Source organism: Entelurus aequoreus, linkage group LG09, assembly GCF_033978785.1.
Source record: "Entelurus aequoreus isolate RoL-2023_Sb linkage group LG09, RoL_Eaeq_v1.1, whole genome shotgun sequence".
NCBI classification, from domain to species: domain Eukaryota; kingdom Metazoa; phylum Chordata; class Actinopteri; order Syngnathiformes; family Syngnathidae; genus Entelurus; species Entelurus aequoreus.
In genome coordinates, this window is record NC_084739.1 from 36,730,085 (window position 1) to 36,755,946 (window position 25,862).

General features: G+C 39.3%; 3 protein-coding genes across 4 annotated transcripts in view; 2 read left to right on the top strand and 1 right to left on the bottom strand.

Annotated features, from left to right (window-relative positions):
* Window positions 1-6,025, top strand: part of tm9sf3 (transmembrane 9 superfamily member 3) — a 43,933-nt gene extending 37,908 nt beyond the window's left edge. The window contains exons 11-15 of the mRNA XM_062058680.1: window positions 126-194; window positions 270-416; window positions 490-573; window positions 663-739; window positions 4,597-6,025. Coding sequence (XP_061914664.1) covers window positions 126-194; window positions 270-416; window positions 490-573; window positions 663-739; window positions 4,597-4,664 — 445 coding nt within the window. The 3' untranslated portion in view covers window positions 4,665-6,025. The remainder of the gene's footprint in view (window positions 1-125; window positions 195-269; window positions 417-489; window positions 574-662; window positions 740-4,596) is intronic.
* A 51-nt stretch (window positions 6,026-6,076) lies between these two features.
* prdx3 (peroxiredoxin 3) lies at window positions 6,077-19,530 on the bottom strand. Its single transcript, XM_062058681.1, has 7 exons — window positions 19,440-19,530; window positions 13,007-13,097; window positions 12,748-12,889; window positions 9,900-10,035; window positions 9,683-9,786; window positions 6,301-6,466; window positions 6,077-6,226 (listed from the first exon to the last, which is right to left on the bottom strand). Exons 1-7 carry the CDS (start codon window positions 19,473-19,475, stop codon window positions 6,176-6,178), a joined length of 726 nt encoding a protein of 241 aa, XP_061914665.1. The 5' UTR covers window positions 19,476-19,530; the 3' UTR covers window positions 6,077-6,175.
* A 309-nt stretch (window positions 19,531-19,839) lies between these two features.
* On the top strand, window positions 19,840-25,706 carry sfxn4 (sideroflexin 4). Of its 2 annotated transcripts, none has more exons than XM_062058683.1 (14): window positions 19,840-20,041; window positions 20,148-20,213; window positions 20,292-20,348; window positions 20,427-20,453; window positions 21,584-21,638; window positions 23,240-23,265; window positions 23,346-23,399; window positions 23,469-23,531; window positions 23,918-23,986; window positions 24,728-24,818; window positions 24,899-25,014; window positions 25,092-25,177; window positions 25,246-25,363; window positions 25,435-25,706. In XM_062058683.1, exons 1-14 carry the CDS (start codon window positions 20,003-20,005, stop codon window positions 25,510-25,512), a joined length of 945 nt encoding a protein of 314 aa, XP_061914667.1. In that variant the 5' UTR covers window positions 19,840-20,002; the 3' UTR covers window positions 25,513-25,706. The 2 variants fall into 2 exon arrangements, with proteins under 2 accessions (XP_061914667.1, XP_061914666.1); XM_062058682.1 differs by having other exon boundaries at window positions 19,843-20,041; window positions 23,915-23,986.
* The last annotated feature ends 156 nt before the right edge of the window (window positions 25,707-25,862 follow it).

A 25,862-nucleotide genomic window follows, 5' to 3' on the forward strand; every position in this document is an offset into this window, starting at 1 on the left:
CCAGCAATTCTGTCACATGTTCCCCTTGGGAAATAAGTAACTTTGCGTTGATTTTCAAACCAGTTTCTTCCCTCTTTGTAATTTCAAACGCAATATACCATGTGTGGGAATTTTTGTGCTGTTAGGTTTATGGAGCCAGCCGTCATCGTGTGCCTCGGTGGAATCCTTCCTTTCGGCTCCATTTTCATTGAAATGTACGTAAACATTGTGAAAGAAGCTACATTATTTTCTGTTCATCTTTACACAACTAGACTTCCCTTGCTTATCAGGTACTTCATCTTCACATCTTTCTGGGCCTATAAAATCTATTATGTGTACGGCTTCATGATGCTGGTCCTGGTCATTCTTTGCATTGTGACAGTGTGTGTCACCATTGTGTGCACATACTTCCTGCTCAATGCTGAAGACTACAGATGGTAAGCACTTTTTGGTATTTACATGTTTTTATTTTTTATGTTAAACATAACATTGCATGTTTCTCCTTTCCAGGCAATGGACAAGCTTTCTTTCTGCTGCATCCACCGCAGTTTACGTTTACATGTACTCATTTTACTACTATTTCTTCAAAACAAAGTGAGTTTCTTTTAGAATTTTATTTGGCTTCTACCAGACATTTTTTGTAAAACCAAATTGTACAGCTGATTTTCTTTGGTGTATTTCAGGATGTACGGGTTGTTCCAGACGTCCTTCTACTTTGGTTACATGGCTGTGTTCAGTACTGCTCTTGGAATCATGTGTGGTCAGTCCCGCTTAATTTGTGTACATTTAGCCCTAATGACTACCGTATTTCCCGGACTATACAGCTCACCGGTATATAAGCCGCACCCACTAAATTTTTTATGAAAAATATTTTTCCATATACTATGGCCCGGTTTAGAATGCACAGCAAATCTGTTTTGCCCTCAAGTGACACATACCGGATTTGCCAGTCTAAACGCTCCAAAGTATATGTATATGATATGTTTGTAAATATATGTATATATGTATATATATATGTACAGTCGTGGTCAAAAGTTTACATACACTTGTAAAGGAAATAATGTCATGGCTGTCTTGAGTTTCCAATCATTTTTACAACTCTTATTTTTTTGTAAGTAAGTAAAACGGCTAAACAAACAAAATAGAAGTCATTGTCTTGGACCCACTAGCTGCGGAAGCTAGCTTTTCAATCAGTTAAACAGACTCAATAACTCCACCGTGACATTTTGGTGAATTTACTGAGGAATTTGTGAAACTGAAACAATACAAAAAGAATGCCATTTTAAGTTAATAATACTAACACAGACACTCATAAACATGTTAGCATATCAGCTGGCACAAACAATGCTAGCTTGATTACATTACGATAGCATGTACAAATATGCATGAAAACACTCCCGCAGACATCACACATCGGACGGTTTAGTAAGTATGAATAGTTTTAGCTATATTATGAAACTGACAAAACGTTGCTTGGAGTGATGAATGAAGAAACCATATGAGTAGGAACGCTATGGACAACTAGAAGACGGCACTTGTACTTCTGTATATACATTACTCTGTACACATATTATGTATATATTCGTATATATGTTAGATTTTTTTTATAGCTATATTAGTCTATTTATACCTGCATTGTCCTTTCCATCATTGTAACTGAGCTACTGTGTTGAACAATTTCCCTTGTGGATCATTAAAGTTTGTCTAAGTCTTAAGTCTAAGTTGAAAGCACTAAACAGAAAAAAATACTAGACGTTCACCCCCAATCAGTGAGCGAACTCTTCCAAAAGATGGCACCATAGCACAAACAATAACACACCTTTTCAGTGTCTTTGTGTTTTTTAACTACTGTATTGTCCGCACTATAAGGCGCACCGGATTATAAGGCGCACCTTTAATGAATGGCATATTTTAAAACTTTGTTCATATATAAGGCGCACCGCATTATTAGGCGCATAGAATAGACGCTACAGTAGAGGCTGGGGTTACGTTATGCATCCATTAGATGGAGCTGCGCTAAAGGGAATGTCAACACAACAGTCAGATAGGTCAGTCAAACCTTATTAATAGATTACAAACCAGCATTCTGACAACTCTGTTCACTCCCAAAATGAATAAACAGCTGTTTTATTATTTTCCCCGAGGTAAAGTCAGTGACGTGGTGTTTTGTTTATCTTTTAACAACAGCAAGGTATAACATGTAGTGCAACATTTATATCACATAGTGGTGGGGAACATTTCCCTGATTCAATAAACACATAAAAAACAGTGATACTGTTACAGTAAATCAAACGTTAGTGCAATCACAATATAGTAACACTCGAAATAGTGCAGAGCAATAACAATATATCAATAACTCAACGTTGCTCAAACGTTAATGTCACACAACACAACACACAACATAAACTTGTAAAGCTCACTTTATGAAGTTACACCTCATCCACGAATCCCTCGAATTCTTCTTCTTCAGTGTCCGAATTAAACAGTTGGGCGAATACGGCATCCAACATGCCCGGCTCCATCTCGTCGAAGTCGTCATTAATCGAGTCAGTGTTGCTGCTGCTCTATTCCCGTGTTCTACTGCGTGACTGATCGTCTTAAGTTTAAACTCTGCGTCGTAAGCGTGTCTCTTAATAGGAGCCATTTTGGGGTCTTTACATAAACGAACAAATGGAAAGGAAACGGCATGCCTCGCGCAGTCATATATCCCAGCATGCACCGCACGCTTCTTCTTCTTCTACGGGGGAAAATTAAGTCGGCGGCTGCTTACCGTAGTTGCGATTGATTGATTGAAACTTTTACCTGTTGGAGGCTCAATATTGGTCCATATATAAGGCGCACCGGATTATAAGGCGCACTGTCAGCTTTTGACAAAATTGGAGGTTTTTAGGTGCGCCTTATAGTGCGGAAAATACGCTATTTGCATTATGGGCGTGAGCGAAGAAAAATCCTTTTAGTTGCACCGTTTTTTTTAAGCCGCAGGTTTCAAAGCGTAGGAAAAAAGTAGTGGGTTATAGCCCGGAATTTACGGTACTTCTTTTTTTATAGGCTCCATCTTTTCATTTGTGAATTTATTATACATCTACACATCTTCACATTCCGCGAATGGCCAGTGCGTCATCAATTGGACACTCATGCTTGACATACAGTCGTGGTCAAAAGTTTACATACACTTGTAAAGAACATAATGTCATAGCTGTCTTGAGTTTCCAATAATTTCTACAACTTTTATTTTTTTGTGATAGAGTGATTGGAGCACATACTTGTTTGTCACAAAAAACATTCACCAAGCTTGGTTCTTTTATGAATTTATTATGGTTCTACTGAAAATTTTGATAAAATCTGCTGGGTCAAAAGTATACATACAGCAATGTTAATATTTGGTTACATGTACCTTGGCAAGTTTCACTGCAACAAGGCATTTTGGTAGCCATCCACAAGCTTCTGGTTGAATTTTTGACCACACCTCTTGACAAAATTGGTGCAGTTCAGCTAAATGTGTTTGTTTACTGACATGGACTTGTTTCTTCAGCATTGTCCACACGTTTAAGTCAGAACTTTGGGAAGGCCATTCTAAAACCTTAATTCTAGCCTGATTTAGCCATTTCTTTACCACTTTTGACGTGTGTTTGGGGTCATTGTCCTGTTGGAACACCCAACTGCGACCAAGACCCAACCTCCGGGCTGATGATTTTAGGTTATCCTGAAGAATTTGGAGTTAATCCTACTTTGTCATTGTCCCATTTATTTGGCAGCACAATGACTAGCTGTCGGTCCTGCGAGTGCAACCCCTAAGGAGACAAGCAGACCAGCTTGTTGTGCAAGCAAGAGTTTAAAGATTGGGGGACACATACTGAATTTATAACAGGACAGATCCATGAAGAGTTTGAGCAGACATTATACCGCAAAACATTCAAAAACACTCTATTCACATTAACTGTTTTTTTTTTTTTTAAGTATTAACTTTGTGGCATGAAAAAAACTAATACTGTAAAAAAAAATAAAAAACACCTTTTCATATCAATTTAAAACACAAAGCAGTTTGGCCAATGAAGATAAAGTCAAATAACACAAGACAATGTGGTTAGGTGCAGCAGTTTGGCCAATAAAAATAAATAGGAGCGGTACCTCTCACATCAGATACACAAGCTTTGCTTCACTGACAACTCTTAACAGCAGTGCGATCTTTAATGCATGCTGAGACTCCACGGATGTGATGCCAGTGAAATGAAGCGCTTGGCTGCAGCAGCCGAGAAAAGTTGTTACTGTTAATAATAATAATATGAAGTTCAGCATGGTGATGGAGCTCTGTGCTCATACACAATGGCTCTTGTGTGGACGCAGGAGCCTCTTCATTGGGCTTTCCTTTGCCGCGGTGGTTGTGAAAGTAGTTCATTTGATATGCAGCGCAGCCTGTTTTTTTAATTATTAATATAGTCGACGATCACCCTCATTTAATTGCAGCAGCCAAAACCGTGATTAATTGTGCAGCCTTACCGATATTGATTGGTGGCTGATCCCTTCAATAGATATCATTTGTTTAGTGTTAATTTTGTAATGCGTGTGCCTATAATCAAATCTCATTGGAGGGACTTTGACCGAATGTGTGTTTCGCAGGTGCGGTTGGATACATGGGAACAAGTGCCTTCGTGAGGAAGATCTACACAAACGTCAAAATAGACTAAAGCAGCACCAAAAGGGTGGATGATCACCATGGTGGAGTTGCCCGCGTGTATCCTGGAAGACGGCCGGCACACAACATTCTTTAATAGTTTTTCCTTCTTGCAAAGAGATTGTGAGAATCTCACTTTGTACAATGTAGTTTTCCATTTTCTGAATGAATTTCAACTCCGCAACACAGAAGTGAACAGACGCAAAGGTTCTGTTTTTATTATCAGTCGCTTTCACATTAAGGAATGTTGGGGGGCAAAATGTTTAAGGCTCACACGGCTTCTCTTCCACCCAGTCCCACCCGAGACCCGACGACGTACATGTTTGTGGATGGAACTGTGCAGCTCTCTTCAGTGAAGAGGCCTAAGTATGTTGACCGCCTTTGTTCTATCCTGTAAGAATACTGGAGAGTTGGCTTTGTGCCCATATTCTGACTTGAGTTCTATTTTATATTCTTGAAGCCCGCTCTCAGTAATGTTAGTACAGTAATTCCTTCCCATTTACTCCTGCTACAAAAAAAGGTGTTGTCCCCCATTTTGGCCGTTCTAAATTCTCCCGTTACAGTAGTGATCCATGCAGTTGCGAAGTTGACGTCCTGCTGTTGTAAAGAACCGAAGGCCTGAGGTCGAGGTACAGTAAGACTTTTAAATGGTCATTTGATGTGATCCTATTTCCTGGGTTTAGTCTTGTTTTCTTAATGGTTGGGGTTAAATGAAGTCCACATGTAAAGATAATATATGTATCGGGGAAGTGTATATAACCTTAATGTACCTTTAGGTGTAGATCCCAAATGTATTTTCGTTGTACAGATTTACTACAGGGTGGTTATTTTTTGTTTTTTTTAATGAATCCGCTAAAAACAAAAAGGTAGGTTTTGTTGGTTTGGGGCGGGGCTGGTGGCGCTGTTTCATCTTGCCTGAAATTGCATGACATTTTCAAACCATGGCCTTGTCAAAATGATTCACTGGCAGCATGGATCTCACATTATAAGGGTACTGGCCTGATTAGACCCACCTACTGATTTACATATTAAAAGCTTTAAAAAGGCTCGGCAACTTGTGGTAAGCCATTTCCCCCACACGACAAGTGTGAACGTCCAAAGGATTGAGCTGTGTTTCCACAGACAAACTGTACAAAATGATTAAGAACACTTGACTAAATGTTTTCATAACCACACACTGCAGAGTCTTTCTAAGGTTTTATTTCCCTCCCAGGTTTTGTGTAAATACAGTACGTTTCCTTGTCCTGCCTTCTCATTTCCAGTTCTTCCCCACTCAAGTTGATTTTGGCACCATGTTGTGTACAAATCATGAGACATTTTCAACCTGCATATTAACTTGTAAAAAGAGGAAATAAAACACGTTTATGTACAGGACTTGGTGCTTGAGCTTTTTTGTCTTAAAAAACCCACAAAGACCAACAAGTATATAATTGGCACTATATTATCATTTATTATAAAGATCCATGTCTCAGTGCATACAACTACATTAATTTTATTGCATGGACTTTTAGTAGTTCTTCACAATCAATTAACTTTGTTAAAGTACTCTTTAGATCCTTCAGGGGTTGGTTTAATCTGAAATGCAAAGAAGAAAGATTTCACTTTTAAACAGAGCTCAGCAGTAATGGTTTTGAATATTGCCCACTCACTGTCGGTGACTTGGGGGTCCAGCTGGCCGGACACACCTCGCCGTGGGCCTCCACGAACTGGAACGCTTTCACAAGACGTAGTGTCTCTTCCACACAACGACCCACCGGCAGGTCGTTAACGCTCATGTGCTTCACCACGCCGTTTGGGTCGATGATAAACAGGCCCCTGAGAGAAAGTTAACACCTAAGTATAAACAATGTAAAAATGGCCAACCTTAAAGCTGACAGAAAACAAATGAAAAAACAAAACAAAAAACATTGCTTGCTTGGCAGAGGTAGTAATAACACTGCCAATGTCCAGAAAGTGAAAAAAGGTTCCCCTATTTTGTAAAAGTGACTTTTTAATGATGTTCTAACAGTAAATGTGTGTCTCTGGTGCCTATTTTTAGGCATTCAATGTGAGTGAAATCTAGCATCTACCTCACTTTTCAGAGACAAGGCACTGAAATACTTTTTGAAATGTTTCATGACATGATGAATGAAAAACCTCCCTTCTCGTGGCTAGTTGGATGAACCAGCCCTTTGTATATGCCCACAAATTCAAGTATGACAACTTTGGGACAAACAAATCAGGCTTTGCCACATGTCTTAAAACAAAACCTAGAACTCTGCTACAGGCATGAACACTATTAATTTTATTTTTTCCAGGCTAACCGAGCATGAGATAGTTAAACATGGGTGTAATGTTAGCGCTGTAGCTCACATCGCTATATTAAAGTTGCTTACGTCTGTGTCCTCCGCACTCGATAATGTTTCGTTGTTTGATACAACCTTATTGCAGCCATTACCTGGACTTTAATAATGCAGAGGTAAAATTTACATGCAAGAAGTGGATAAAATGCACAGTAGCGAGCTACAAGCTGTCGTAGAGACACGCTGATATTTAGCATTAAAGCTACAGACACACAAAACTTTACTTAAAGGCCTACTGAAATTAAATGTTCTTATTCAAACGGGGATAGTAGATCCATTCTATGTGTCATACTTGATCATTTTGCGATATTGCCATATATTTGCTGAAAGGATTTAGTAGAGAACATTGACGATAAAGTTCGCAACTTTTGGTCGCTGATAAAAAAGCCTTGCCTGTACCGGAAGTAGCGTGACGTCACAGGTTGAAGGGCTCCTCGCATTTGCACATTGTTTACACCAGCAGCGAGAGCGATTCGGACCGAAAGCGACGATTACCCCATTAATTTGAGCGAGGATGAAAATTTGTGTATGAGGAAAGTGAGAGTGAAGGACTAGAGTGCAGTGCAGGACGTATCTTTTTTCGCTCTGACCGTAACTTAGGTACAAGGGCTCATTGGATTCCACACTTTCTCCTTTTTCTATTGTGAATCACGGATTTGTATTTTAAACCACCTCGGATACTATATCCTCTTGAAAATGAGAGTCGAGAACGCGAAATGGACATTCACAGTGACTTTTATCTCCACGACAATACATTGGCGAAGCACTTTAGCTACGGAGCTAACGTGATAGCATCGGGCTTAACTGCAGATAGAAACAGAAGAAATAAGCCCCTGACTGGAAGGATAGACAGAAGATCAACAATACTACCTGTAACCACACGGTTAATGCTGTACCGCCTGGCTAAGCCTAGCAATGCTGTTGCTAATGACGCCATTGAAGCTAACTTAGCTACGGGACCTCGACAGAGCTATGCTAAAAACATTAGCTCTCCACCTACGCCAGCCCTCATCTGCTCATCAACACCCGTGCTCACCTGCGTTCCAGCGATCGACGGCGCGACGAAGGACTTCACGATGATCGGTGCGGTCGGCGGCCCGGAGACGGAGGAAGTCAACCCCGACAGGTGAGGACAGCGGCGGACGGCGTTGTAGCTTTCGACGACACCCCGGCCGCCATCAGAGTCGGCAAGAAACATATATTTCCCCAAAGTTACAGACGTGACATGCACATAGCGCCACGCACGTACGGGCAAGCGATCAAATGTTTGGAAGCCAAAGCTGTACTCACGGTAGCGCGTCTGCTATCCAACTCAAAGTCCTCCTGGTTGTGTTGCTGTAGCCAGCCGCTAATACACCGATCCCACCTACAGCTTTCTTCTTTGCAGTCTTCATTGTTAATTGAACAAATTGCAAAAGATTCACCAACACAGATGTCCAGAATACTGTGGAATTATGTGGTGAAAACAGACTTAAGCTGGCCACCGTGCTATTCCAAAATGTCTGCTTCAACCCGTGACGTCACGCGCAAACGTCATTATACCGAGAAGTTTTCAGCCGGAGATTTCCCGGGAAATTTAAAATTGCAATTTATAAGTTAACCCGGCCGTATTGGCATGTGTTGCAATGTTAAGATTTCATCATTGATGTATAAACTATCAGACTGCGTGGTCGGTAGTAGTGGGTTTCTGTAGGCCTTTAAAGCACTTTTAAACTCTAAAATCCATACAGACAGCCACAATTATGGGACCTTTAAGAGGAACTGTACTTTTTTAGGAATTTTTCCTATCATTCATAATCATGAGACAACTTTTTTTTTAGGAATCTAAATATGATTAAAAATGCTTGCAAAATGTGGCAAATGGGAGTCACAGTTGTAGCCTTCAAAGACTTCAAAACCCTGTTTTTTTATTTATTTATGCTATATACACACACACATACGTAAAGATGTATACACGTATATGCATATACACACAAATATGCACGCATATATGTGTGTGTGTGTATATGCATATACGTTATGATTGTTCATGTTTTTCAGTCAGTACAAAGTGGTGTCCTATTGCATTGTGTTGTGCATTACAAACTCAAAAGCAATTCAGCTGCTGACAAATGCTAGATTATCTCTTGCCGTAGTTGGCTTACGGCCAATGCCGTAGCTTGCCATTGCAAGCCGATGTGTGTCTACGCTACAAAAAGAGTTCCTCAGTGTTTGCTCTTACAACAAGAATGTCACCACAGCTTGGTTATTATACAGGTTACGAAACGCAAATTAAGTATTGTTCGCGGTTTTTGGATGCATTTTTAAAGTGACTTAGAGGTGAAATGGATTGCTATATTTAGCTGCATTGCCAGCCACCAAGAACGAGCCAATTTTTACAAGTTAAAATGCAAAAAAAAATAAAAAAATGTTTTGTCTTGAACGATAGGCAAAATTCCCCCCCAAAAAACTGCAGTTGCCCTTAAAGACGTCAATCAATCAATCAATCAATGTTTATTTATATAGCCCTAAATCACAAGTGTCTCAAAGGGCTGTACAAGCCACAACGACATCCTCGGTACATAGCCCACATACGGGCAAGGAAAACTCACCCCAGTGGGACGTCAATAAGACGTAATTATTTATAAAATATAATTTGACCTTTGAAACATTTAACAGTACAAGTCAAGCTAAAATAGAGAATTATTACCTCAATGCGATGCCTGGGCCCTCCAGTAGCACACCGTAGTCTCTTGATATCTGCTTGTTGAGATCTGAGAGCAAAGGGATGTGAATCTTCCCTAAGCCTCCTGCCTGCCAAGAGAGAAAAAAACAACCATAACAATGGGACACAAAATGCACCAACTAACACTAAAAGCCCCCCCACTGACACCAGGTTGAAATGTGTGCGTTGTATTGAAGCGTACTTTACGAGCAGTGTTGGTCCATGCCAGGTGTGTGAAATGAGAGTCCACAGACACGCCCACTACATCACAGTTGATGTCATGGAACTCGCTGGCCTTGTCGCTGAAGGAAATGATCTCAGTTGGACACACAAAGGTGCTGCAGTGGAAACATGGTGTACCATTACACTTTTTTGCAGTCTTACATCTTTGCTGAACTACAGAAATGAATATGGAGCTACAACGTTTTGTTCACAGATGCTGGTTGACCTGATTTTAATTTCCAAACACCTTCTCAAATAAATGTAAAGAACATGAACTATTTGGAACAGTGAATATACCAGAAGGACTAGACTTTTAAAATATATTTTTTGTTGAGTTGCAATTTTTAGAATGCATACAATGGCAAATGTTTCGTATTTTTCAAGAGGAACAGCACCTTTTTTTCTTTACGTAAGACAAGAACACGTCTTTTTATATTCTGTGAGTTCAAAATAGTAAAAAACTGCTAGTAATAATGAAGGTAATGTGGACACGCCTATGAAACAGTTTTATATGAATGCTGTAAGTATGTAATGAAGTAACAGGCACATTCATAACAGCATGTAGTATTTACAGTATTTTGCTCATTTTAAGGATAACAACAAAGAGAACCCTTTCTGTGTTTGCTACCCATCCCATCCATTTTCTACCGCTTGTCTCTTTTGGGGTCACGGGGGTGCTGGAGCCTATCTCAGCTGCATTCAGGCGGAAGGCGGGATACACCCTGGACAAGTCGCCACCTTATCGCAGGGCCAACACAGATAGACAGACAACATTCACACACTAGGGCAAATTTAGTGTTGCCAACCACTAATGGCAAACTTCGAGAGAGCCTTGGAGTGTTATTCATGCAGCGCTATTTTTAATATGGCTGCAACTAACTACTACTTTGATAGTCGACTCATAACCAACTATATTAACGATTAATCGGATTATAAAGACTGCACGTTTAGCTATCGACTTTTAAATTCATCTTAAGATATTTTAGACATGTAATCACGAACAACAAAGATGACTCATTAATTTATAAATATTTAATTCTCATTCGGCTGTTACAAAATAAAAATAACTATTACACTTTAGTCCACTCAAAAACAAGGACAGGCAAAGTGCTTAAAGAACAAAGTATCTAAAAGGCAGTTAAAATAGCAGCAATAAAAAAAGTTTAAGTTCCAATGATAGTCACAAGCACACACACACACTAGGTGTGGTGAATTTATCCTCTGCATTTGACCCATCACCCTTGATCACCCCCTGGGAGGTGAAGGGAGCGGTGAGCAGCAGCAGTGGCCGCGCCCGGGAATCATTTTTGGTTATTTAACCCCCAATTCCAACCCTTGATGCTGAGTGTCAAAACGATAAAACACCAAAACTATCCAACTTGTTCAAAAAGAAACATATATTTAGTGATGTGTTTAAAAAGCGGCACACTGGTGTATTATTAACTTCTGAATCTAATAGACTCAATGTACATAATTGTATTACTTAACATTCTAGCTATCTAATGGATTGTATGTTCAATCTTATGACCCCAGCTCATCGGTGCCTCATGTTTTGTGTGTGATGTTATTGTGCCTTTCCTCATTGCACTGCGTTGCAAATTGACTTGAATTGATTAAGACAACGTTTAGCTGGCGGACTTTGACAAAATGAAAAGGTCTCACACTTGTTAGCTAGATAGCAAGGTACAAGCTAACTCACCCAGTTGAGACTGCATCTTCCAGATGTCCAACATTCCCCCGCTTTAAATGCTCCCGTATCACAGATGTCATGTCATAAATGCAAGATCTACTTTGCAAAATGTGCAAGGTATTCATGTTTTTAACAAAAACAAGAGGAAATGTTTGCACACTTTACACATTTTCACCCGCTATGTCCCTCCAGAAAAAAAACAGAGTGATGACGTCACGACTATTGTCGACAAATTTGTCATCTACAAATGTTATTGTCGACAGATTGTTGCACCCCTATTGTTAAATATTTCAAAGAACATAAAGCAGTGACCTGAAATGTCCGCCCTCACTGGGATGCCGATTGAAGGGATGTTGTATCTTTCAGCACTTGTGCTCTCCTTGAGCTGCTAAATTCAGAATAATCCTCCCTCCTCAGATACAAAAATGTAAGTAAGTAAGTAAGTACATTTTATTTATAAAACGCTTTTTACAGATAAAATCTCAAAGCGCTGTGCAAAACATAGGTGAAGTAAAACAATTAAATTAAAACAACAGGGGCAACATCATAAAAAGGATACAAAGTTGATTAAAAATGATAGTTAAAGGTGCATTAACTAAAGGCTTTACTAAAAAGAGAAGTTTTCAAATGTTTCTTAAAAGTTTCAACACAGTCAAGATCACGGAGGGACTGGTGCTAATTGTTCCAGAGTCTGGGAGCTATAGACTGGAATGCCAGGTCTCCACAGGTTTTAAAACAAGTTTTTGGGATCTTTAGAAGACCCTGGCCTGAAGACCGGAGGCTGCGCCCTGAAGAGTAGGGGCATAGCAAGTCAGTGACGTACTGGGGGGCCCCACCATGCAACGCACGGAATGTCAGGACTAAGATCTTAAACTCAATGCGGAATTTAACTGGAAGCCAAATGCTTCCTAGCGATGTTTTTACGTTGCATTCCATTTGCAGAAAGCCAACTTGAGAGCCATTAGGTATCCAATTGCATGGTACCTGCATTGTTACCTGGCTCGTACCAGCAGTTTTTGACTATTTAGAATGTACATAAAATAAAAAGATGTGTGTTCTTGTCACACAAGGATTGTGGATGATTGGCAAAATACCAAATAAGTGCAGTTTCCCTTTAAGAGCATGTTCCAGCACTCACAAGTCCAGTGGGTAGAAGAAGAGGACCAAGTATTTGCCCTTAAAATCCGCAAGGCTCAGATCCTTGAAGTCTCCGTTGTGGACTGCTGTCCCTTTAAAAGCAGGAGCAGGCTGAGTGACAGCTGCCGGCCATCTGTAAGAGCCTGACAAGTCCGACATTTTAAACGTCACATTTGTCTGTGTGACATGTTCCTTTATGCCATTAGTCTATTGAAGAAAATCACATGATTACAATTAGCTTGTCTAAACTTTATACGTACTGCTTGAGAAACAGGCCCTCTGCAGCGCAGGAGCAGATGTGAAGCGTTCAGCTGCAGACGCTGCATGCGGACATACTGCTGCAACTCTTGCCTGGAAAATGAGAAAATAAATATTTGTGGGTTTTTTTACATTTTGTATATCTGTAATTAAACAATCAACAAGGCCTATCCATATCTTTGTGAGGTGTAAACATCCTGTACAGCAGTACCTCAACTTAAGAGTGTTTTGAGGTTTTATGCTTTGAGTTGTAAGCAGAAATTTGAGTTACAAGCATCCCCGCCATTAGTTAATGTAGCAAATGTCTCAGTGAACCCCATAAGGTCTGCCAAAAAAACCTGGGGTCTCATGTATTAAGCGTGCATGCACACAAAAACCTGGCGCACGCCCTTTTTCGCGGCAAAGTGGAGATGTATGAAGAGTGAACTGAACGTGGAAATGAACGCTGCCTCATGTCAACTTCATGGCTGGGCTGTAGGCTTAGCTTTTTCACTAAATGAAAAAAATTATTAGCACAAAAAAAAAACGTAGTACCAATACAAAATGTCTTAAATATCACAGTTTCATTATTAACACTCAAACAAGATACACTTGTACACTCATACATATAAACACAATGCCATCATAAGGTCTACTGTAACGCTCAATTAAACACACAGAACATCTCTAAACTGTGCTAGCACTGTCGCTAACACAAGTGTATGGCGGGGCGATGTGGTTTAAAACTCATATCCCAATATAGTTTGGCCCATAAACTAACCCATAAATGGAAATATTCGTTGACGTAACTAAATTTGTTACCTGCTTTTCATTTAAATCAATTTTGGGGTGCTACAGTACAAGCCAATATTTAAAACAATAAAGCTTAGCCTTTAAAACAGATCAATTACTAAGACTAAAACACTATCAATGAAGCATAAGAAACACAAAAAATGCCAAATAGTGGGTTTTCTAACAGTGTGTCTTTATTTTAAAAAAAAACTTGTTTTAAAGATTTCTGTGTTTATATACTTTCTGAACACATTCAACAATGCCGCCATAATAAAGATAACTGTGATCATTTTGGTAACCGTGATAGGAAATTCTCATATCGTTACTTCCCTATTTCCTTTTGTTGTTCAATATGACCTCCAACCTTGGTAGTTACTAGCATGCAGTGTAGTTTGTGTCAAGTTTTAAAGTGGTGAACATTTTTTTGTCTTTTACTGACCAGTTCCTCCAATTAAGACCTTTTTCTTCTGTGTCAAAAGACTTGGAGCTGCAGCCCCGCTCACCTCTGTGCATAGCACAGGAGGGAGGGACATGCACACAGAGTGATCAGTGACACCTTCGCGTCAATCACTTGTCCATTTGGTTATGGTTTAAGTTTATTTCAAACATGTTATACAGATGGCAAAAATGTTACTCTAGTTTGAGCAAATTTGGATGGATTTATTTCAAGAGCAAAACGCTAATAAAAGGGTAACATCTGTATTTGCACGTGTGCTAAATTTTTTTTTTCTACAATACTCGCACAACCTATTTTAGTCGCAAATGCGACTGAAAGGCTCGCACTGTACAGCCCTGCATGGATGTGGTGTGCACATTTCTACATGCTGTGGATCAGGAGTGCCCACACTTTTTCAGCAGGCGAGCTACTTTTCGAATGACAAAGTGAAGGTCTGTTGAAATAAAAAGTGTTTATCGCCTTCCTGCAGGTCGTTTTTTTTTCTTAATACTGAGCTCGCTGCAGTCTCACAAAATCTTCAAGTACCGTGAATATCATGAAGATTGATGGTCGCTTATTTTTAGGTCCATTTTTTTAATGCCTGGCTTGCGATCGGCTGACACACCCCCGCGATCACAATCGACCTAATGGGTGTGGATACTTTGGCGACAGTCAGAGGTGATGCTGGCTAACTGTTTAAATAAACAAAAGTCAAACAAATACTCCTTAGAACAATGGATGTGCACGTCAGAGACATACACTACCGTTCAAAAGTTTGGGGTCACATTGAAATGTCCTTTTTTTGAAGGAAAAGCACTGTACATTTCAATGAAGATAACTTTAAACTAGTCTTAACTTTAAAGAAATACACTCTATACATTGCTAATGTGGTAAATGACTATTCTAGCTGCAAATGCCTGGTTTTTGGTGCAATATCTACATAGGTGTATAGAGGCCCATTTCCAGCAACTATCACTCCATTGTTCTAATGGTACAATGTGTTTGCTCATTGGCTCAGAAGGCTAATTGATGATTAGAAAACCCTTGTGCAATCATGTTCACACATCTGAAAACAGTTTAGCTCGTTACAGAAGCTACAAAACTGACCATCCTTTGAGCAGATTGAGTTTCTGGAGCATCACATTTGTGGGGTCAATTAAACGCTCAAAATGGCCAGAAAAAGAGAACTTTTATCTGAAACTTGACAGTCTATTGTTGTTCTTAGAAATGAAGGCTATTCTACAAAATTGTTAGGGTGACCCCAAAATTTTGAACGGTAGTGTATAAACAATTAACATTCCCCCTATGTGCAATTACACAAATGGATATAAAAGCAGACAAAGTGGTGCAAAAAACACATTAAATTATCGGCATGTTAGCCAGCAGTATTACATTTTCATACAAGACTGCTGACCAGGCAAGAATTAAAGCGCAATTAGCAGCAACAGATGGTTTTCCTAATGTAATCGGCGCTATCGACTGCACAAACATTGCTCGCCAAAATATGACGAATGTGTATGTCAACAGAAAACCTTTTCATTTGATCAATGTATAGATCCTATGTGATGCGCAAATGCAATGAAGCAACATTGCAGCAATGTAGCTTGCAGTTGGTTCACTCCACGCTTCTTACACTCCAAGTCAGTGTTTTTCAACCACTGTGCCGCGGCACACTAGTGTATCGTGAGATACAGTCTGGTGTGCCATGGGAGATTATGTAATTTCACCTAATTGGGTTAAAAATATTTTTTGCAAACCAGTAATTATAATCCGCAAATGTGCTGTTGTTGAGTGTCTGTGCTGTCTGGAGCTCGGCAGAGTAACCGTGTAATACTCTTCCATATCAGTAGGTGGCAGCAGGTAGCTAATTGCTTTGTAGATGTCGGGAACATGGTTTGTCATGATCACAATATGAAGACGACAACGGGAGGCAGCATGCAGGTAAAAAGGTATCTAATGCTTAAACCAAAAATAAACAAAAGCTGAGTGCCGCTAAGAAAAGGCATTAAAGCTTAGAGATGGCTATGCAGAACGAAACTAGAACTGAACTGGCTACAAAGTGAAGAAAAACAGAACGCTGGACAAAAGACTTACAGCGTGTGGAGCAGAGACGGCGTCCACAAAGTACATCCGTACATGACAATCAATGTCCTCACGAAGAAGGATAGCAACAACTGAAATACTCTTGATTGCTAAAACAAAGTAGGTGCTGGGAATAGCGCTCAAAGGAAGACATGAAACTGCTACAGGAAAATACCAACAAAACAGGAAAAGCCACCAAAATAGGAGCGCAAGACAAGAACTAAAACACTACACAGGAAAACAGCAATAAACTCCAAATAAGTCAAGGCGTGATGTGACAGGTGGTGACAGTACACCTACTTTGAGTCAAGAGCTATATTGATGCATGCTTGGTTATGGTTTAAAGCAGTGGTCCCCAACCACCGGGCCGTGGCCCGGTACCGGTCCGTGGCCCGGTACCGGTCCGTGGACCGGTACCGGTCCGTGGACCGATTGGTACCGAGCCGCACAAGAATTTTTATTTTTTTTAAATTAAAAAATATTTTGGTATTTTATTTTTATTTTTTTATTAAATCAACATAAAAAACACAATATATATCAATATAGATCAATACAGTCTGCAGGGATACAGTCTGTAAGCACACATGATTGTATTTCTTTATGACAAAAAAAAATAAAAAAATAAAAAAAATAAATACCATACCCCCCCGTGGGACACATTTTCAAGCGTTAACCGGTCCGCAGCTACAAAAATGTTGGGGACCACTGGTTTAAAGTCATATCCAACAATGTATTGTCTACTGAATTTCATTTTTTTTAATGATTTCTGCTGGTGGTGTGCCTCCGGATTTTTTCAATGAAAAAAATGCGCCTTGGCTCAAAATGTTGAAAAACACTGAATGAATGTTGGGAACAGACTTGCAACAATAGAGGTGCTTCATGCTGGAGTGTAAAATTGTACTCGATTGCGCTGAGTCATTGCTGGTGAAAATCTTTTTTTGCAGTCTTGCTCATTATCTTTGTGTTTTCTGACTGCGCAAGGCGGAAATCTCAGACACATGGTTGATTTGAAACTGATTTGCTTATTTGACTAAACCACTCCAATTTGTGCGCTCAAATCCACGTTGATTGGGATGTACAAAAGAAATGTGCTTGGATTAACGCGTGGGCACACTTTTATAGATTTTAACTTGTTTGTGCGTACAATGTTTTCTGGTTTTGAGCTAACACCATTTTTTAAATAAGAAATCCACGCAAGTCTTGTCAATACATGAGGCCACTGGTCTTACTCACTAGCATTATCTTATAGGGAGTGACATCATTTTGTTTTTCCGAAGCATGGGAAAGTAGAAAAGTGACCGGGAGACAGTGCTGAGAAGAAGAAATGGATGATCTTCATTGAATTAAATTAAAGAATCATCAAAAAATATGACTGAATGTGTAGCTTGCTGACTTGGTGAAGCAAGTGGAGCAAAGCACTGCTAGTTTTTGATTGATTGATTGAAACTTTTATTAGTAGATTGTACAGTACAGTACATACTCCGTACAATTGACCACTAAATGGTAACACCCGAATAAGTTTTTCAACTTGTTTAAGTCGGGGTCCACGTTAATCAATTCATGGTAGTCTGCACCATACGCAAGCCAAATATGTTAAAATAATATCTAAACGGCGGACATTTATCCATGAAATTATGGACAAGCAGCTGATGGTGTTTGACAGAGAAGCAACTGGAAGAAGATACCGTAGAAGTCCACTCTCCAAGGCAAATACTGTACATTATTACTGCATTACTTAGGGGTGTAACGGTACGTGTATTTGTATCGAACCGTTTCGGTACGGGGGTTCCGGTTCGGTTCGGAGGTGTACCGAACGAGTTTCCACATGGACATATTAAGTAGCGTAACGCACCTTGTGTAAACAATACAACCGAGGCACAACACACGGCATGCTAGCAGCTACCGGGCTACGATAGACTGACCATGACCATACGTCCTATTTTCACCGGACATGTCCTCTTTTGCGGACCTGTCAGGGCGGAGTTTCTTAAATGCCTCAAATGTCCGGCATTTTGAGTTAGGGTTGCGTGTATTTTCAATGTACGTTCAGGGTTAAGAAGGGGTTAAAAACAAAAGAAATTGTGCTCTGCTTTTTATCCATAGATTTATTAGATGTAATTTTTTATTATCTATAGCAGGGGTGTCAAAAGTGTGCCCCAGAGGCCATTTGCGGCCCACAGCTAATGTTTTAAAGGCCCACGGCACATTCTAAAAATACTACTAAAATAAACAAAAACATAACAAAAGTGAAATAAAAAAGCTTAAAGGTTAAATGTAATTTAGAAAAAGTTGCAATGTTGACTAATAAAACAAAGCTGTTTTTTCTTTCTTTCAAACTGTCATTGCTCAAAACATAATATTGAATCAAAATCAATGTTATTATGAATTATTGACCTATCCAAGGTTCCGATTACTTCACATCAAATATTCCACTAAGAAAAATATTTTTGGTGGAAGATTTTGCAAATTTGGTAAATAAATAACCCAAAAATGTATATCTTGTTTTCTTACTGTACCGAAAATGAACCGGACCGTGACCTCTAAACAGAGGTACATACCGAACCAAAATTTTTGTGTACCGTACACCCCTAGCATTACTTAATAAAACTAGTATAGTTGTTTGTACTACATTGTATTGTATTCTTTTTCATACAATATTCATCAAAAAGTTTCACTTTTTAAATGACATGTGGTCATAATAATGGTGCTGTTTTCAGGGATGTGGGCAAAGACTGATTAAAGTGATTTTAATTAATGGCAAGAGGGGACTTCGATTTGAGATACAAGTGTTTTAAGTTACGACCTCTTTGACAGAACCAACTAAGCTCGTAAGTTGAGGTACTACTTTATAGCCTATTCATGAGCGCCAAATGACTTGCCCTTGATCTTCGTACAACAAATATATTCCATTTAACACCTCACAGAAAAAAGGTGCAACACCAAAAATTATTTCAATGTCATCATTTAAATTTCGCGAGGCGGTAAATGTGTGTGACGCAGCATGTCAACACAATCTCGCTACTTTTGACAAATTAGTCGGTGGCAAGCCAGGACACAAATTGCACTGACTTATAAAATAAACACACGAAACTAACGAAAACGAACACAATATTAAAAAACATTGTTGTGTAAAGTTATCAACTTACAGACGTCCTGAGGAGTCTTCCAATGCTCGCTGCCATTTTGGATGATGTCAGAGTCAGACCGGAAGTGAGTTAGAGTGCGCAAATACGTCACAAACACTTATAACAATTATGACCGCTTTTATAATTGTAAAAAAAATATTAGTTAGTATTAGCAAAGTGAACCACAGTGCAAAATGTCCCGTACAATAAAAAAATATATGAAAAAGATAAAAAGGAAATTGCAGTTGCCTTCAAGTGCTTGTTGAACACTGCACATTGTATAACATGTAATATTAAACTGCTATGTAGATTGTAATTGTACGCTAAACATATATGTGTATAGTTTAATCTTATATGCACAAATCTAAGGAATATTTACAGTATAGTCTCATTGTTAACATGGACACATTGACGTTTCCGATTGTCCCTGAACAGACACCTTAACACGTGACCTACCACGGAAGTTGTTTCAAAAAATGACCTCAACATCATGGCAGAAGCACTACTTTACCCAATGGACTTTTGTTCATTTTAGTTATTAAATTGCGAAGTAACGAACATTATTAGCCTTTATATTATATGCAATGGATGTCAATTTGTTGTACTGGAAATGCCATGGTCAGGTAATTGAGCCTATAGTTGTTCATTGACATGATTTCCAATTATATGTAGCTCACCTTTTTGCAGATTTCAAGTTTATGGGTGAACTTTGCCTGTGTATTTTTTCAGTCTTTCTTTAGTCGTTTCAAGATCTGGGCGAATCTTCTGAATCCATCCTCCCTGGTCACCACAGATGTAAGTATATGAGATGTAGTACAGTAGTGTTGGGATTGATTGCCATTGAACTGATATGAAATACCTGCTTCCCATCAGGCTGAAATACAACAAGTGCGCGCCCTCCTTGGAAGTGGGGAGAAAGTCAACAAAGAGGTTTAACGTGCTCTGTGCTCACCCCTTCTTTTTGCACACTCACAACTTTGTTCATGTTTCCTCTGCTTCTTCCTATAGGATGAGCATGAGTGGACCATCGCCCTTGTAAGTAATGCAAACTATATCTGTGTGCATTAGCTGATAAATACTGTACAGAGGAAACAGTACAGTCCAGGGGTGTCCAAGGTGCGGCCCGGGGGCCATTTGCGGCCCGCAGCTGATTGTTTAGCGGCCCGCCACACATTCTGGAAATGCCATTGCAAAAATCCAAAAAACATTAAAAAAGTGGAATGAGGTGAAATCTAACTAGAAAACGTTGCAATGTTGATACAAAGCTGCCATGCAGGCTGTTTTTTTTAAATTTTGTCTATCATTATTTTCCTTTTTTTGCCATTGCTCAAAAAAAAAAAAAAAGACAAAAAATCTATAATAATGAATTATTGACATCTTCAAGGCTCCAATTACTTCAAATATTTCACATTAAAATGTTTTATGTGGAAAAATATTGCATATATTGTGTGGTTGCCATATAAAAACATCCAAGTTTTCTTTGACAAAAGAGCATAAAACAAACAAAATAATAGTTCAAACGTAAAATCGACAGATATATCTGAAGTTGATCTCGTAACTTAAGTGTTGAAAGTAAAACAAATAATAATAAAAATGTATCACTTTATGAGTGGGGAACCTTTTGGATCCCAAAGATATTTAGTGGGATTTTATTTATCTTTTCACTGTGATTAATCAAAAATAATAATGAAAATAAAATCAATGGTGTCATGCATTATTGATCTTTTCAGGGCTCCAATTACTTCACATCAAACATTGCTTTCTGAATGTTTTGGGCGGTGGGGGAAATACTGCATATTTCAGTTGTGCTATAAAAAACAAAGTTGTCTTTGACAGAAGAGGCATATATAATAGGCAATAATAGTTTGACTTGTTTTTAACATTTTAATGACTGAGACCCTTTACAGGCCCCAGGAGCCCTAATTGTTAATAAAAAAAAATCTATATATTTTGTTATGTTTGAAAATGAAAAATATCAGAATGGCCCCCGCATGCTTTAATTTTTCCGTGTGCGGCCCTCAGTGGAAAAAGTTTGGACACCCCTGCAGTACACCCATAATTTACCCCTGTAATGCTTTATTAATTGACCTAATGCCATGGATGTACACCAAGTGTGCGCATAACATGTTGATGTAAAAAAAGGTAAATTATTTGTCTGTTTACAGTCGTCAGTCCATGCGGATTCTGGTTCTGTACTTCCACTGTTTTTCCGCCCTCCAGGTACTGTAATGTGACAAAGCTGATCATTTTCTGCAGATGTTGGACTGTTAGAATGAATTAGCACAAGTAAACAAAAGTACAGTTGCCTGCACTAGTATATGGACATTGACGTAGGTTGTTTTTCTATCATTTTGCTTCAACCAGTGCTTCCAGAAATGTGCGATGTCACGATCACGCCAATTCACGCAAATAAACCCAGTGAATTATGTCCGCCCTCGTAATTTTGTCCAACTTCTTCATATTGTGGCCAATCACCATTTTTTCCGACACTCAACACGTATGTTTGTTTCTTGTGTAGACAAAGTAGGAACAACAAGACAACAGGAAGCCTCAGGTGGTGTTGCTTTCTATGATAATAAATTATTATTGAACTATTATTTGTTATAATTGATTAAACCAGTACAGTTATTTGACAATGAGCTCTGAATATGTGCTTTTATTGCCACCTAGTGTCTACTTTAAGACTGTGGCATAAAGTGAGTAAAAACATGAAAGTATTTTATTTTAAATTTGTGTTGAAATCCTGTAGGTTTTTTTAGGTTTAGGTTAAAAATGTAAAGTTAAAGTATCACTGATAGTCCCAGTGTCCCACACACACTAGGTGTGGTGAAATTACTCTCTGCATTTGACCCATCCCCTTGTTCCACCCCCTGGGAGGTAAGGGGAGCAGTGGGCAGCAGCGGTGGCCGCGCTCGGGAATCATTTTGGTGATTTAACCCCCAATTCCAACCCTTGATGCTGAGTGCCAAGCAGGGAGGTAATGAGTCCTATTTTTATAGTTTTTGGTATGACTCGGTCGGGGTTTGAAGTTACTCACAACCTACCAATCCCAGGGCGAACACTCTAAGTACAGGGCCACTGAGCAGGTTAGAAGAAACACTAAAACAGGGTGACCAAAGTAGGGCCCGGGGGCCAAATTTGTCCCGCCGAGGCGATTTATTTAACCCGCCACGTGCAGGATGATTTACCAAATGCAATACATATTGACAATGACCTCTTTCAAGCTCACAAACCCTTTGATGGCTTGTTTGCAAGACTAACTAGTAGCCATCAATGAATGACAGGGATCTCCACTACCTTATAAATGGCCACATGGGTCTAAACTCTTCACTCATGGTGCTGCTATACACTTAAAATCTTAAAGTAAAATCACGTACATTTTTACTTTAGTCCTTGAAGGCAAAACGTTTGGGCACCCCTGCTCTAAATATTGTTAACAAATTCATAAAATTACAAGCTGATTCAAAGTTATTGAAAAGAAAATAAGCATCTGAACATCGCAACTTCCTGAAAAAGCTGCAGGGAATTCAGGAGTTTTATGCCACAACAATCACACAAAAAGTAAGCAAATCCGTGGAGGCACTGGTTAGCGCTCCATCGCAATGGATTTGAAATAAATTGAAGTGTAGAATTTCAGCTTTGTTCGAAGAGGTTTAATTAGAAATATGGCATTTATTGGAAGACGATCAATTTGTGTCATAAATCATGGGCAAAACAATGAGGAGAAGAAAATGAATAGCTGATGATATTAAATGTGGTGGACACGTATGGCTGGTGTTTGATGATGATGCCATTGTTGTTTGTCACATTTTGTTTTCCAGCATTTTTGCCATTAAGCCTTCCTTTGGTACGTCTGCCTCCAGTCATTACACACATGATGCTGTGGTGCTCCTTGGAGTACATTTTAACATGTTGATTGCTTTGCAGGTTGTTGGAAGCATTTTGCCACACATAAGCGTCAAATCAGCTGTCTTCTGGCAGGTACAGACATATTATACTGTTTTCTATAAATGCGACACCTGATGGATACTAACAAACACCTCCTTGCAGTTTTTACTACACAGTTACACTGCCGGTTTTAACCACGCAAACAGAAATTCCTCTTCAGAAAAGGTACTGCAATTTTGCACCTTCACCCAAGGCCTAATATACTAAGGTGTATATACTATATACCAGTGAGTCTCAAACTGTGTACGCGGGCTCAATTTAGTGGTACACCAAAAAAATCCCCTAATTAAATATTCAAACACAGTGCTACTGTTCAAACTGTGTAATGTTACAGTGGCCGAAAATATTAAATACACTTGTTAAACACAATCTCTGCCTTGTTTTTAAGGAATACTAAGGCCTACTACGCTACTTTATTTTTTTGTTGGTCATAGTTGTGGTACTTGGAGAGCCAAGTTTTTTCTAAGTCTGTACTTGGTGAAAAACGTTTGAGAACCACTGCTATATACTAATGTGTAATACCTCGGCTGCTTATCTGCACCCACCAGCAGGGCAAAGCGGCAAATTTGAATCAGCGCCTCTTGATAGCAGGGACGGTGTCGTATGCAGCGTGTGCAGGGGTGTGTACAAATATCTGTAAACTTATTTCTCCTCATGAAGCTTAAATGTTTCATCTCTGGGTAAGATGCACAATAATAAACAGATCTATGATGATACATTGACAGTGACAAAAATATATACCGTAATTTCCGGACTATAAGCCGCTACTTTTTCCCCTCGTTCTGGTCCCTGCGGCTTATACAAGGGTGCGGCTTATTTACGGCCTGTTCTTCTCCGACACCGACGAAGAGGATTTCGGTGGTTTTAGTACGCAGGAGGAAGACGATGACACAATGATTAAAGACTGACTTTTCATATACCGGTAGGCTGGTTATTTTGATAACGTACAGGTGAGCACTTTGTATTACTTTGCACCGTTGTATTATTTGTACTCTGCACGAATGCTGTTCGCCATGTCAAAGATGTGAAAGTTTGATTGAATGATTGAAAGATTTATTGTTAATAAATGGGACGCTTTGCGTTCCCAAACAGTCATCTCTGTCCCGACAATCCCCTCCGTGGTAGCAGGAACCCCTATATACTACGGTAATTACACATCAAAACCCTGCGGCTTATAGTCGGGTGCGGCTTATATATGGAGCAATCTGTATGTTCCCCTAAATTTAGCTGGTGCGGCTTATAGTCAGGTGCGGCTTATAGTCCGGAAATTACGGTACTTTTTGATATGGCACTGATATTGAATCTTATACTAAACAATTTTTTTTGACATTCTGATTACAATATTCACCTTTTGGTTGCAGGCCCTTCCTCAAATTTTTGTGAACCGACTTGGATTAACAAACCCTGGCGTCCAGAAGTTCTTCAGGTTTTTCATACCGATCCCACTCTCAGGTTCATCATCTGTGAAATTCCAGTGGTACAATTAACATAAAACATATCGGAGCATGACTCGATGCTGTGTCCCCCACCAGCTGCTCTTGCCTTCTTCAACGTATATATCGTCAGAGGGGAGGAGTTTGAAACTGGAATCCAAGTGTTTGATTCAAATGGGAATCCCATTGGCTTCTCTAAAGCAGCAGCAAAGAAGGTAAAAAAGGAGCAAAAGCGACATGTTTGCGATTTGTGCGATGGTTGTTTGCACACTTTTGTTGTTGTTTTTCTCAGGCTGTGATGGAAACTGCGTGGTCAAGAGCAGCGCTGTTTGGCACAGCTATTGCTGTTCCTAATCTCCTGGTTGCAGCCTTGGAGAGGTCAGCTGACTCTTATTTGAATCACCTGATTTAAAGTGTTGAAGAATTATGCAATTTATGTCTTTTAGAACAAGACCTTTCAAGAAGAACACCATGCTGGTGGCTTCTATCCGTCACATTAGTGTAGCTTTGGTCTTCGGCCTGATGATCCCACTGTCCTTCAGTCTCTTCCCTCAGTTGGGGATGGTATGATTATGATTCAGCCTTGTGCGGATGATAATTTACCGTACCTCACCTACACTGGCCTTGTTTTCCAGATAAAGACAGAACATGTTGAGAAGGAGCTGCAAGCCAAGGCTGTTAAAGGATGCTTATTCTACCACCGAGGACTCTGAGCAACACTTTTTAACACAGTGGTGTAAAAAATTCCATGACAAAAAAAAAACAATTAAAATTGGAATAAAAGGGCATTATGGTGAAATGTAACGAGAATAAGTTGAAATGTTGACTAATAACACAAAGCTGCCACGCAGGCTGTTTTTTGTTTAAAACTGCCAATGCTCAAAAAATAAAATTGGATCAAAATCATTGTTGTTATGAATTATTGACTCATTGAAGGCTCCAAATAACTCCACATCAATTATTCCACTTTGAAATATTTTTAGGGGGAAATATTGCATATGTTGTGTGTTTGCCATCAAAAAACTAAGTTTTCCATGACAAAATGAGCATAAAACTAACAAAA

What these genes read in the sequence shown, in the direction of transcription:
- prdx3 (XM_062058681.1), bottom strand. Translation starts at nt 19,475, where the DNA reads ATGGCAGCGAGCATTGGAAGACTCCTCAGGACGTCT. An exon ending in GAAGACTCCTCAGGACGTCT is followed by an intron (nt 13,098 to 19,439) that starts GTAAGTTGATAA and finishes CTCATTTTCCAG; the next exon opens with GCAAGAGTTGCAGCAGTATG. An exon ending in GAGGGCCTGTTTCTCAAGCA is followed by an intron (nt 12,890 to 13,006) that starts GTACGTATAAAG and finishes CGGACTTGTCAG; the next exon opens with GCTCTTACAGATGGCCGGCA.
- sfxn4 (XM_062058682.1), top strand. Translation starts at nt 20,003, where the DNA reads ATGGATGTCAATTTGTTGTACTGGAAATGCCATGGTCAG. An exon ending in ATGAGTGGACCATCGCCCTT is followed by an intron (nt 20,454 to 21,583) that starts GTAAGTAATGCA and finishes GTCTGTTTACAG; the next exon opens with TCGTCAGTCCATGCGGATTC. An exon ending in CGTATGCAGCGTGTGCAGGG is followed by an intron (nt 23,987 to 24,727) that starts GTGTGTACAAAT and finishes TTTTGGTTGCAG; the next exon opens with GCCCTTCCTCAAATTTTTGT.